Source organism: Gastrolobium bilobum, unplaced genomic scaffold, assembly GCF_033153095.1.
Source record: "Gastrolobium bilobum isolate Gb01-03AN ecotype WA unplaced genomic scaffold, APGP_CSIRO_Gbil_v1 utg2365, whole genome shotgun sequence".
Classification (NCBI taxonomy): Eukaryota; Viridiplantae; Streptophyta; class Magnoliopsida; order Fabales; family Fabaceae; genus Gastrolobium; species Gastrolobium bilobum.
Genome location: NW_026899145.1, coordinates 52,411 through 66,350, shown reverse-complemented (window position 1 = coordinate 66,350; position 13,940 = coordinate 52,411). Strand labels below are relative to the sequence as shown.

At 32.2% G+C, this 13,940-nt stretch overlaps 2 protein-coding genes across 2 annotated transcripts; both read left to right on the top strand.

The window, feature by feature from the left end:
* Positions 1-1,234: 1,234 nt before the first annotated feature.
* Positions 1,235-3,632, top strand: LOC133287575 (tubulin beta chain-like). The gene is made up of 3 exons (XM_061485211.1): positions 1,235-1,672; positions 2,080-2,349; positions 2,748-3,632. The coding sequence occupies exons 1-3, from the start codon at positions 1,279-1,281 to the stop codon at positions 3,419-3,421; spliced, it is 1,338 nt and encodes a 445-aa protein (XP_061341195.1). The 5' UTR covers positions 1,235-1,278; the 3' UTR covers positions 3,422-3,632.
* A 5,306-nt stretch (positions 3,633-8,938) lies between these two features.
* LOC133287616 (dihydroceramide fatty acyl 2-hydroxylase FAH1-like) lies at positions 8,939-12,395 on the top strand. Its single transcript, XM_061485257.1, has 6 exons — positions 8,939-8,989; positions 9,075-9,167; positions 9,348-9,544; positions 9,681-9,786; positions 10,848-10,994; positions 12,071-12,395. The coding sequence occupies exons 1-6, from the start codon at positions 8,939-8,941 to the stop codon at positions 12,191-12,193; spliced, it is 717 nt and encodes a 238-aa protein (XP_061341241.1). The 3' UTR covers positions 12,194-12,395.
* Positions 12,396-13,940: the final 1,545 nt, after the last annotated feature.

The window sequence follows — 13,940 nt, the reverse complement described above, 5'->3', positions numbered from 1 at the left end:
TGTATCAATGCTGTAATTTTTTCCACTTGAAATATAGAACAAGATAACAACACAGGTTTTTGTAAGTTTAATGTTTGCAGTGCGATTAACCAACCACAGCGGACGACAAATATTTTGTTCTTTTTCCCCCAGTACGGGTAATTCACTGAACATGAACCTACACATGACATATGGAATTCATCCTTGGAAGTGCTCTACTAATTAACAATCCCAAGAGAGTAAACAAAAGGACCAAGCCACAAAATTGAATCATAAATCGTTCTCTGCTCCTAGTATAAAAAAAATAAAATAAAAAATATCTTATCATTATTGAGGGACGCCATAACTGATCTGATCTTTCATTCACGTTAATTTGACTTGGGTCCAATTATATAAAAAAAAATAAAAAATTAGGTGATATATAATCTCACCTTAAATTCTCAGTAAGATTGATGATATCTTTTGTATTTGCATAGTGCGTGTCTCCCCTAATCTAAATATGAAACAATTATTTAAAGTTGTAATTAAACATTAAGCATCATGTCTATGCTGCCTATAATATACACTAACGCTTTGATACTTATGCTCCTATATTTATGTTAATTATATGCTTACTATAAGTTGCCAGGCAGGAGTTAAAAATTTGTGAGAGAACGAATTAATAGTTTTAGATTTTACAATATTTAGTTTTTAAGCCAAATAAACATACAAAAAAAAAAAAGAGAGATTAGAGAAAAGAAGTTCTAGAACTTGGAAGCCATTGCATATTAGCATCCTCAAAACCAACTCTAACTAGCCTCCATCTGTTATTACTACAGCTAATGAGCCAGCATGTGTTGTTCAATTTAAGAAATACAGTCTAATTCATCATTTTTCGGGTTCGGTTAGTAATGTGTTAAACTAAAATCTATTAAGCCTTTTTGTTTTTTGTTTTTTGTTTTTTCTCCCTATCCCTCCTTTCCTTCGTTTGATCCTAAAATCAGTTTTTATATTTTTAGAAGAATCGCAAGAAAAATGGAACAGCAGAGAGGGAGAGAGAGATTGGCATGAACGTAACACCAACTCATGATTAAAATTCAAAGGATATTATTGAAAAACAAAAACCGCAAAAAGAAAGAACAACCGTTGGTACTCATCCTTAGCAAATAACCCTAAAAAACACACCCAAATTACACGTACAACCACGCCTTTAAATTCTCCCTCACCCGTTGACATATATAAAGCTAAAAAGGCTTTCTCTCCCTCCATTCATTTTCTTTTCACTCTCCGGTCTCCATTTCCCTTCACTTTCCCGAGAAAATGAGAGAAATCCTACACATCCAGGGCGGCCAGTGCGGCAACCAGATCGGCGCCAAGTTCTGGGAGGTCATCTGCGACGAGCACGGCATCGACCACACCGGAAAGTACAGCGGCGATTCCGATCTCCAGCTCGAGCGCATCAATGTCTACTACAACGAGGCTAGCGGCGGAAGGTACGTTCCACGCGCCGTCCTCATGGATCTGGAACCCGGAACCATGGATTCGGTCAGATCCGGTCCGTTCGGGCAGATCTTCCGCCCCGATAACTTCGTTTTCGGGCAGTCCGGTGCCGGAAACAACTGGGCCAAGGGTCACTACACGGAGGGAGCCGAACTCATTGACGCTGTCTTGGACGTTGTGAGGAAGGAGGCCGAGAATTGCGATTGCTTGCAGGGTTTGTATTCACATTTCTCCAACCCTCGCTTTTTCACTTTTTCATATCTGTGTTAGAATTTGATTTATTGCATTTTTTTTGTTGATTTCAATTTGATATGTTATTCTTGCCATTATTCTACGGTCTTCTTGAAAAGAATGATCAATTTGCCATTATTTTACAAAAGTAATTGACTCCCTGAAATTTAAACATTGCCTTTCATGTTTGATGTTTTAAAGCATATAATTTGGCTCGTATTAGTGCTTCATTGAAGTTCCTATTGCAATGACAATCATGTCGTTGTTGATTTCACAATTTGGATTTATTTAATGTTTGTCAAAATTTTCACCCTGTTTTGTGCTTGGCTTCTGTTGCATTGCAGCTAACTGATTGGTATTTTGTTTTTGAACTTTAAAATGTATGAACAGGATTTCAAGTCTGCCACTCTTTGGGGGGTGGCACGGGCTCAGGCATGGGAACACTTCTCATCTCGAAGATTCGGGAAGAGTATCCAGATCGCATGATGTTGACATTTTCTGTTTTTCCTTCCCCTAAGGTATCTGACACTGTTGTTGAGCCATACAATGCCACCCTTTCTGTACATCAGCTTGTTGAAAATGCTGATGAGTGCATGGTTTTGGACAATGAGGCTCTCTATGATATTTGCTTCCGTACTTTGAAGCTTGCTACACCAACTTGTAAGTTTCTCATTTCTCCATTTGAATTTTTAGTACAGTTAGTGCAACTTATGATATCATTGTGGTTGCTGTTGTTATTATTATTCTTATTGTTTCTGCTATGTGGTTATTTTCGTCGGATAAACTGTTAGTATTAGGATATGATTAATATAATGATGTGGTTGACATTTCAATTCACAATTTAAATTAGGATTATATATCATTATTATGTTGGTGGGAGGATTTAAGTGGGTTTAGGTCTTGTGTCTCACTCATAGCTGGTGGTTATGGTTGTTGAACTTCTGCAATCATTTGGTTTTTGGTTGCTTCTTCTAAATGAAATGTTGAACGTATTATATTTTTATTCTCATTTTAGTTGTAAGTTTCATTTTTCTTTTTTTCTTTTGGTTTTATTACAGTTGGTGACCTTAACCACCTCATTTCTGCTACCATGAGTGGTGTTACTTGTTGTCTGCGTTTCCCTGGGCAGCTGAACTCTGATCTTCGAAAGCTAGCCGTCAATCTTATCCCATTCCCTCGTCTCCATTTCTTTATGGTTGGGTTTGCACCCTTAACATCAAGAGGATCGCAGCAGTACCGCAACTTGACTGTGCCTGAATTGACTCAGCAAATGTGGGATGCTAAGAACATGATGTGTGCTGCAGATCCTCGCCATGGTCGTTATTTGACTGCTTCAGCAATGTTCCGTGGTAAGATGAGCACCAAGGAGGTGGATGAGCAGATGATAAATGTACAAAACAAGAACTCTTCTTACTTCGTTGAGTGGATACCTAACAATGTCAAGTCTAGCGTGTGTGATATCCCACCAAAGGGTCTTAAGATGGCATCCACTTTCATTGGGAATTCAACATCAATTCAGGAGATGTTTAGGAGAGTTAGCGAGCAGTTCACAGCAATGTTCAGGCGCAAGGCTTTCTTGCATTGGTACACCGGCGAGGGAATGGATGAAATGGAGTTCACTGAAGCTGAGAGTAACATGAATGATCTGGTGGCTGAGTACCAGCAATACCAGGATGCTACGGCTGATGAGGAAGAGTACGAGGAGGAAGAAGAGGACGAGGTTGGTGCTTGAAGTGTCATTGTGGAGCAGTCAAAATACATTGACTTGTTAATGTGGTGTTTGTATGAATTAAGGGTCATTGTATAAGCTGGGTTTTGTTGATAATGCTTCTTTTATTAAGTCATTGGATGTTTCACTTGGTAGATGATTATATACATCGACGTCGGCACCTCTCGTTTTTATTTTCCTTTTTGCCCTTTTTCTGTCGATATGTTGATTATGATTGGTTTGCTTTAAACAAGAATTCATACTTTTAACTTTCTCATTTGAATTTTAATCTTAGCATGTTGAAAAAAAAAAGTATTTTTTATAATTTGAAAAAAAAAGTTAACTAACAATCTATTTCCTCTTGTAAAATTATGTTTAATAACAATGGAAAAGAAAAAAAAAAGTTAAATAAGAAGGAAGAATTTTAGAAATAACAGTCCTTTTTCCCAAAAAAAAGTCAAATATAATTTAAAATCATTTTTTAATTATTTTGTTTGGGTTGTTAGAGATTAGTATAATTCTTGTTTGACAATTTTTTTTTTTGGAAACGATTCGGGACGGGTCCACAAGATTAAGGCTTTAAATTCTTCTCAAAGGTGGTTGTTTGGCTATATTTGTTTTGCTGCTTTTCGCATAATGCCATGATTTTGTGTTAATTCTGAAATATTTTCCTTTATTTTTTTTGGGCTTGGTGTTTGTTATTTTAAATGACATAAGTTATGTCATTTTAGGAGAGGGATAGACACAGAACATGAAAATCATGTGAGAGAGAAAGTGGATGGTTTTTTTTTAATTTAAAATTTAAATAAAAAAATTTATTCTGTGTCTATCTCTCTCTTAAAATGACGTAACTTTATGTCATTTAAAATGACAAATAGTTTTATCATTTTTTTTAGGGAAAAGTGTTTATCTTTTTAAATGACACAACTTATATCCTTTCACTCTCACAAAGAGGTAGGACCCACACCTTTATTTTTTTTTGTCAACTCTTTCTCCTCCTTTATCTATCTCTTTCTCTTTCTTAAAATGACACAACTTTACATCCTTTAAAATGACACATATTTTACCCTTTTTTTTATACATAAATATTTTCCTTTATTTATTGTGTTGAAAATGTGTAATTGAAAATAAAAAGAAAAGAAAGAAAATACTATAAAATATTTTTCTTTAATTTTTTTAATCTACAACTTTTGTGGAATTTTTTATTCTTATTGACGTAGACGTCATAAAAATTTGCGTACGACCATACTATTTTAAATTATGCACAGTAGTACGTTAGTTTTTATAACAAGTTGTATTTACAAATATTTTGCTTATAAATTTTTATAAATTACACTATATACTCTAATAGTACATGTTTAAGAATAAAATTTATAGTTTGTAAACAATTTTTTTTTAAATATAACCTATTCCTTGTTTTTAAAATAAAATTCTTTTTAAATTTAAAATTAATCAACCTATAAATATTTCTTAAAGAATAAAATGACTTTGAATTTTCCATTCCAGTAGGAATATGTAAGAGTGAATTTTTGTTATTAACTCAATTGTAGTTTAATTTTATTTATGAATAATTGTGTTTATTTCGATTTATTTTATTTTTTAATTTAATTTCAAGGTAAAATAAATACTTTATTAAAGATAAAATATTCACAATTAATCTAATCATTTAAAATAGATTTATAAAGATCGTAATGTCATTAAGTTTCTATTTCTCCTTGTGCATAAGGCTCTCAAATTTAATTTCAATTAAAAAAAATCAATTTTTTAATAAAAGAAGCTTTAATTAATTTTTTTTTTCAAAATAAAAGTTAGTGGTAACATCATTCCTTTTCAATAAATTTTAATTTTCTCCCGCAACGTCCTCCCAAAGAGTTGTGACTTGATTCATGCATTAAACGTAAGTAAATCTGTAACGCCAATGTATAAGTTTTGAAAAAATGTGAACCTACATAATAGATATGGTTATAAGGGGGTGTATTGGATTATGATTTTTTAAAAAAAAATTTGAAATAAAAAATCTTATAGATTTTAAAAGACTATTTAAAGTTGGATGGACTTTAAAGTTATGATGCACGGACACTGACACAGGACACGAGACACGACACGACACGAGACATGACACGACACATCGACACGTTAATTCTAAAAAATGACATATTTCGACACGTTGGAAAATGTTTTGATATTAAATAATATTTTTAATATATATAATATAATTTATATTTAATAATATAACAGTTCATAATTAGTCATATAACCAATCAAATATTCAAATTTCATAACATAAATATAAAAAATAATAATTTTTCATGTTAAAATTCATTAGAAAAAAATTGATTTATAAATGTTTTTTTATTTTTAGTTAATAAAATAAAATTAAGACTAAAAAAAATGTGTCTGAGCGTGTCCGAATGTTGACCACGTGTCCGAAAATGTTGACTGTGTGTCCAAAAAACGTGTCGGAGTGTGTCGAAGAGTTGACCACGTGTCTCAAAATGTTGACCGCGTGTCGGACGCGTGTCCGAACGTGTCGGAGCGTGTCCGTGTCGGACTCGTGTTCAACACGCCATTTTTTAAAAAAATTGCGTGTCCGGGTTTCTTAGCTTCAAAGACTTTTATAAAAGATTTTTTTTACAATCAATATTTCATAAGATTGAATTTTAAAGGATTTTAATAGAATTTATAAGATTTGAAAGGGCCATATGAATTTATAAGATTTCAAAAAATCATATGAATTTTAACAAACATTCAAAATTACAAGAGTCAATAAAAAAATAACAAAGAAATGCAATAATATTAATAAAAAAAAGTAAAGCATAATATAATTTTCTCAATCAATAAAGCATAATATAATTTTTAACAAACATTTAAAATTACTAACCAACAGCTCTCCACATATCTAAAGCTATATTAGTCCGCAATGCATTAGCATTTCTCGTTCCTACTCTTAGTTTTGACAAATGGGTTGAAAATTATCTTCTTCATTTGATATCAGAGCTATGCATATATGATTATAAAACCAATTGTTTATTTATTTATTAAAATAATTCTAAATTTGCCTATAGAACCTAAAATTCATGAAAAAATTTTGTTTGAAATTTTTTGCAAATGATCTTGGAAACCTTGAGGTTTTTGTTCTACGTTATGAGAGTTTTCTAACCATATATTATAGGAATTTATTATTCTTATGTTACATAAGAAAGAATTTATCTTCTGCACACACAAATTCAAGATGAGTCTCACTCTACTTTTTCTCTCACTCCCCATGAAAGTGGACTCCACCTGCATAAATGAGTCTGTAGGGAATAATAATTATCTCCTATTGCATGAGAAAATTATTATTTTTTTTAATATATTATATGCATGTTTTCATTGAATATTCTAAGAATCTAAATTTATGGGCTTTATTACATGAAAATCTAGAAAATTTCTAAAATAATTTTCAATCGATACGTTGAAACCTTAAATTGCTTTGGTGCTTTTGAAAAATAACTATTTAGTTATCTATTGACAAAAAAATTGTTTGAAACTGTTTTCTATAGCGAAGGAATTTCATTCATAAATGTATTGTTACGAAATATAGGGTTTATATTATGAAAGTTTCATTCTTTATTTATATTGATATTGTTTCATTGATGTAAAACGAAAATTGGTTTGAGGGTTTTAGTTCTCATGTTGTTTTCCTACTGTTTATGTTGTTTTTAATACAAAAATCATACATTTTAGATAGATTACATTATAATTTTGTTAGTTTGTTGTTTCTGGGTTGTTTTGTGATGAAAATCGCTCAAAAATTTGCTGATTTTGAGCTTTGACGAAGCTCCCATGGCGGAATGCGGTTTCGAGCAGGTCAACTCACCAAAGGAAGAAGAAGAAACCACAATAGAAAATTTCAAGAAATACTAGGGGTTATGGTGAGATTGTGAGAGAGACCTCCTATTTATATTTCTCACTAAAAAGTCTCACGAAATACACACCAATAGAAAATCCATTAAAATCGTCAGATTTTTGAATACCAACGGATTTGGAAGGACTCTAAAATAATCTTTTAAAATCTCAATCGAATATCACGTGACTTTTTTTCAATCTTTTAAAATTCTAATCGAATACCAATGAATTTATTTTTCTCAAAAATAATCTATTAAAATTCTTTGAAATTTCAATCCAATATACCCCAAATACTAATTCAAAATTCGGATTAGGATAACGAAACTTATCTAATTAGCAGTTAAAATCCTACTCAAATTATCCCATCTTTAAAAACTCTCTCATCTTGGAGAGGATTTATTGTGGTTCGGGACCACTATTTTTTAGGTGGTCCCTTAGCGTAAATGAGAGGATAAAATTGGAAAAGAATAAAAATAGCAGGGGTAAAAAAAGAAAGAAAAAATTAGTGTTGTGAGAGGGAGCACCAAATCATTGGGTGGTCCTGGAGCATAAAAAATATTTTCCTCATCTTGAGATAAACCCTCTCAATATATGGGAAAAACATTGCTCCGACAACTGGCCACCCCAAAACGACGTCGTTTTGTTTATTTATTTTCTTATATTAATTGATCCACCTTTGAATGGTTATGATTTTCTTTTTCTCTCTCTTCTTTTATCACCACTTATCCATCTTTGTATGGTTATGATTTAGTAGCCGGAGAGCTTGAAAAATGATAAGCCCATATAGGGGTTTACATTTCTGCAGTTGTTGTACGTGCAGCAATCAAATACTTGTCATATATATATACTTGAAAGCATTAAATGCGAAGAATCATAACCATACAAAGGATGAAAGCATTAAATGTGGGGAATCATAACCATTGTACGTAAAGCGGCTGCAGAAATTATTTTACCATACAACTTTATTTTGAGACGGAAATCATGGTGTTTTTGTAATTTTAATTTGTTTTAGGGTTATTAAGTCTTTATAATTATAATTATTTAATATTTCAATCCCAATATGTTTTAATAGTAAATGCAAAAAAGATCCCATTGAAGCGGCTAATCCCATGCATACTGTCTGTACATCTGGTTGTACAAATTGCATAGTATCAAAAATATCTATTCCAGGTATTACCCATTTATTCGCAATAACTGCAGAAATATTTTTTCTTTAAAAATGACACAAATTATATCATTTAAAATGAAAAAACTTTGAAAAAAATAAATAAGTCAATGGGAATAAATTATTTTGCAACATAGTTGATTATAATTTGGCCATGGTGATGACCTGTAATTCGTAGGTCCAGGTTGTTTGAAGAAGGTTTTGGCTATAACCTGTTTTTTTCTATTCTTAGTTGTACTGTTAACGGCAAACAAAATGGAGGTCCATATTGTTTCCTCATTCCCCTAAATACACAAACACATTTCTCACTTCATTCACAAAATCAGACTCACATTCCCTCTCGCGCTTCACCTCTCACCCGAACGCGAAGAGGGGACCACCCCCATTCTGCTAGGTTCGTTTCATTCCACCATTCCCCTTTTCATTTTTTTCCATTTCAATTTACAGATCTTAATTTTTTTTTCCCCCCTTTTCTTTTCAGTGCCAAGATGGTCGCAAAGAAATTTGTTGTTGATTTGAATAAGCCCCTGGTTTTCCAGGTAAAGACACAAATGTTCTTGTTTCAAACATGTTCCTCACAATATACATTTACGTATTGACTCTCATCTTTTTATTGTTTGACAGGTTGGTCATCTCGGAAAAGCTTATGAAGAATGGGTTCACCAACCTATTGTAAGCAAGGAAGGCCCTCGTTTTTTTCAAAGCAGTGTTTTGGAGGTAGGTACATTTAAATCAAATCTATATCTATTTGATCCTTTAATTATAATATGTTAAACAAAAAAATCAAAAGCCATTTCATTTCAAGTCATGGAATGTTTTTAATTTTTGAGATTACATTTCAAGATATTATTTCAGCTGTGTTGTTGACTTGGTTGTTTGGTTGGTTGGTTGGAACAGTTCTTCACGCGCACTGCATGGTGGGTGATTCCAGTTGTTTGGGTGCCAGTTGCATCTTGGTTCATTTCTAACTCTGTGAAAGTGGGGCTAACTTGTCCTCATGTAGCTATGTTGGTGGTTATTGGCATTTTCGTTTGGACATTGGCAGAATACTTGTTGCATCGTTTCCTTTTCCATGTTAAAACTACTAGCTACTGGTTAGATCTTCTTCCCCCCCCCTTATGTTTTGTTTTATTGTCTTTTAATCAAATCTACTTAGATCAACCACTTATTGGTTCCAATAACACTCAAAGATTTTATTTTTTTGTTTTTTTTGGTTTGTTGTTGCATCAGGGGAAATACCTTACATTATCTTCTCCATGGCTGCCACCATAAGCACCCCATGGATAGCTTGAGACTTGTTTTCCCCCCAGCAGCAGCCACTTTAATAGCATTTCCGGTATCTATTTCTTACCATATTATACTGAATAACTCATTTCCATACCTCAGAAGAGAATTGTGACATAGAGCCTCCACTAATTTGGAATGTTAACTTCTCTTTTTTGCTCCCTCCCCACCCATATTAATGAGTAATTATTATTTGAAACATGATTGTTAATTTCTCTCTGTTCTAATACAAAGTAGATACCTGTATTCTCTTGTGTGGGTTTTATTTATCATAACCCCGGCGATACTATTTTTCCATTATTTAATTATGAAGGAATGTCATGGAATATCAACCTCAGGATTTTGTGATAGATGCAATTCAATTAATGCTGACAATGGAAGTATTGTCTTCAGTATTTGGTTAATACTGTTTTAGAAATGTTGTGTGAGTATTTTTAGATGTTTACATATAAGTCATAATACTTGACATGCTTATTATAGGTTATATTAATTGAAGTCTGTTAATGTACTGTTTTTAATTTCATAAAAGGAAATGTTATTAGTGAAGAAAAATTTGTCAGAGTCAATTTAAACGGAACAACCTCATAAGCACTATCAAACAAGAAAGACTCATTAACTATGCCAATTTCACCAGTAGCAAGAACTAAGTTTTTCTTTGTTTGATATAATATATACTCCTACAGCTACAAGTAACAGCTCTTTATGAGAGAAGAGAATGCAGTACAAGAGTAGCAGATAGGATATCTCCTAGAAGAACTATTGACAAGATCTCATTAAACATGAAATTATATTTAGTTTTATGTTTGAGGAGATCTATTCCTATATCTCTGCGACCAATAGTTTAAAAACATCCTTATGCCCCTCATCCAGTCGTTGGAGCTTTTGAATATAAAGAATTGGCTGCTTATGGAATGGCTTTACTGATGTTACAAGAGAACCTTGCCATCCGTAACATAGTTTATAGCTTTCTTTTGAAAAGGGCCAGAAAATTTTTTACATTTTATAAAATGCTTGGTAAAATTTAGACATACTTCTATACCAATGGTTTTCAAGTATAACATACGATAAGAGGGTCCATGCATTGATGTTGGTGTTTTTGTCTGCCGTGTTCAGTTCTGGAACTTGGTGAAGCTTGTATGCTCCCCTTCAACTGCTCCTGCTGTGTTTGGAGGTGTTTTATTGGGCTATGTGACGTATGATTGCACCCATTACTACTTGCACCATGGTCAGCCAAAGACTGATGTGCCTAAAAATCTTAAGGTAAAAGCACTTTCCCTCCTTTAACTGTGGATCACAATTAAATTGCAATTCCTTACTCCAGTGTGTTACTTAGCAAAAATCATCTGGTCAAGTAACAATAGTTGTATAGTTTACTAACTGTATTAGCTGATGAAAAGTTTATCTTTTAGCATTTATGAATATTTAATTTGATTAGAAATTGAAGGACATTAAATTCGTATACAGTGAATGTTGAGGCATTCTTTTTCATTTTATTTATACTTGTGAGTCTCTTAAATTTGGGTCACAAAACATACAGAATTGGTTCCTCTCTCAACTCTTTTAAAGAGATTTGGATCAACTCAATTTTTCTTTAGAAACAAGAGTGTCTTTTTCAGAGAAAGAGAAAGACAAACAGCTCCTGCACTGAGAACATGATGGTGCTTGCATCTTTCTTTTATTGTCATATTCTTCTTGTATTGAACCTTTCTGTATGATATATTAGCACTTATCTAAATCTTGTAAGCCAGAAAAAGACAAGTAATCCTTATGTAAAAAACCAATTCAACCCAAAAGCTTAAGCTGTTGGGTGAGGCTACATTAATGATTTTATATTTCTCTAATACGCCCCTTCACACGAGAGTCCATTAGGCTTAAAGGATGGATAATGCGTCAGGCCCAACCTATCTGTGCTAAGAAATTCCATAATATTTAATTATTTTTATTAATAAAATGGGAGGCGGTGAGGATCGAAATCGTGACCACATGGTCGCTGAAGCTCTGATACCATGTAAATAACCAATTCAACCCAAAAGCTTAAGCTGTTGGGTGGAGGGTCTTTTTAATGTTTTATACTGTTCTCTAACACACCTCTTCACACTAGAGTCCACTGGACTTAAAGGATGGACAATGCACAGACCCTCCTACCTGTGCTAACAAACTCCACAAGACTTAATTAATTATTAATTAAATGAGGGGCAGTGAGGATCGAACCCATGATACGGAGGCTTTGATACCAGAGTAAAGAACCAATTCAACCCAAAAGCTTAAGCTGTTGGGTGAGGCTACATTAATGACTTTATATTTCTCTAACAAATCCTTCCTTTGTTATTTTGCAGAAGTACCACTTGAATCATCACTATCGGGCCCAGAACTATGGCTTTGGGATCACTTCACCACTATGGGATAAGGTTTTTGGAACGGTTCCTCCTCTATCAAAGGGGGATGCCAAACGTAGATAACTGTCAAGGTTGCATTTGTTCATTGGTTAAGATCATAGCAAGTCCAGGAGTTCAGACAAATATATGTCAAGAATTCATGATTTTGATTGTCTAATTTATTTTGGTCCTCAATTGATGTTTCTGAGGGTTAATGTGCCATCTTGTGTCAAACAAACATCCTGTAAAATTTGATAATATGTGTTAAATTAATTGTAGAAAGCTCTCCTACCTGTGCACAGTCCTTTCTGCTATAACTTCACTCCACATGAATCCTTGTTGCGCCTGGGATGGCTTGCGTAGGTTAACTTCTACTTTCAAAGAAATCAAGAGATGCAATAACCTAAATTCCTTGACAGGCAATAGAATAACGCTAATAACAATTTTGCAAATGATGACGCTATATTTTTGTTAAGCTTAAATAAATAGCATTATTCTTTGTTTTGTATGATTTAAAAGCATAACCAAATAAATCGGTGAAATGCTATGACGTTAATAGTGAATATTCCCTGCATTTTTTTTCGTAAAAAAAAGAATAATATAGATTTTAAAAAAAATTAAAAGGAAATTTGCAGTCAGATTAAAAAAAGATTTCTACTTCATATATATATATATATAAAACTTGAATTATTGTTTCAAAATAAGCAAAGGAAAAAATTAAATCACTTCTAATTAAAAGTATTCTAATTTAATAAAAAATAACGAATAGATAGTAGCAAAATGTAATTAATCAAGTTTGTTCTGTTTATCTGAAGTCTGAAAGGTCAAATTATTGTGAATTTATTACTAATGCTAGTTCTTTTAAACCTTTTGATTATTTTTTAAAATAATAATAATTTATTTTACGTAGTACCATAGCCGGATAATTGTTTGTTAAGATAGAAACTATTACGTCAAAAGGAGGGAGGGAGCTAGGAAATTTACTTCGTGCAGCTTGGACTTCAGTTTGCCAATCTACCCAAGCATTTATGCAGGAAATTTCAGTTTGCCAATTATTTAATTTTACTTATATTAATCTAATGATTTGGTTAGCGATTTATTAATTAGTGAGTCAGTAATTTATATTTAATATGTTAGTTAGTAATATTAAATATTTTTAATTAGTCATTTATAAATTATCGAAGAATTCGTTTGTTTGTTATTTTAATATCTATTATAAGAAATAAAGCGTTACTAAGATATATATATGAATTTGATTTTTCTCATAACTCACAAAAAAGTGGATAGGAACCACTTTGAATAAGAGAGAGAAAAGAAAAAGGTGAGTTCTATCTATTTTTTTGTGTTGCATGAGATAAATTGTCTCATGTAACATAAAAAACACATTTCTTCATATATATATATATATATATATATATATATATATATATATATATATATATATAGGGAATAACATCTATCTTTTTAAAGGATATAAACTTATATCCTTTTAGATCCTAACCGTTGATTTCCGTCCATCAACGGTTATAATTTATTGGATTAAAAATATTAATTAATTAATAATAAATTGGACCCATTAAGTTTGGTCCAATAGATTATAACTGTTGATGGACGGAAATCAACGGTTAGGATTTAAAAGGATAGATTTTTTTTTTCTCTCTCTCTCTCTCTCTCTCTCTATATATATATATATATATATATATATATATATATATATATGGGTTTATCATCTATCATTTAACATGACCACAAAAATTTTCCTACACACACAACATTTTGTGGGGCCCGCAGCAAAAAAAAAAAAAAAAAAACTTCGGCACCCAAAACGAAT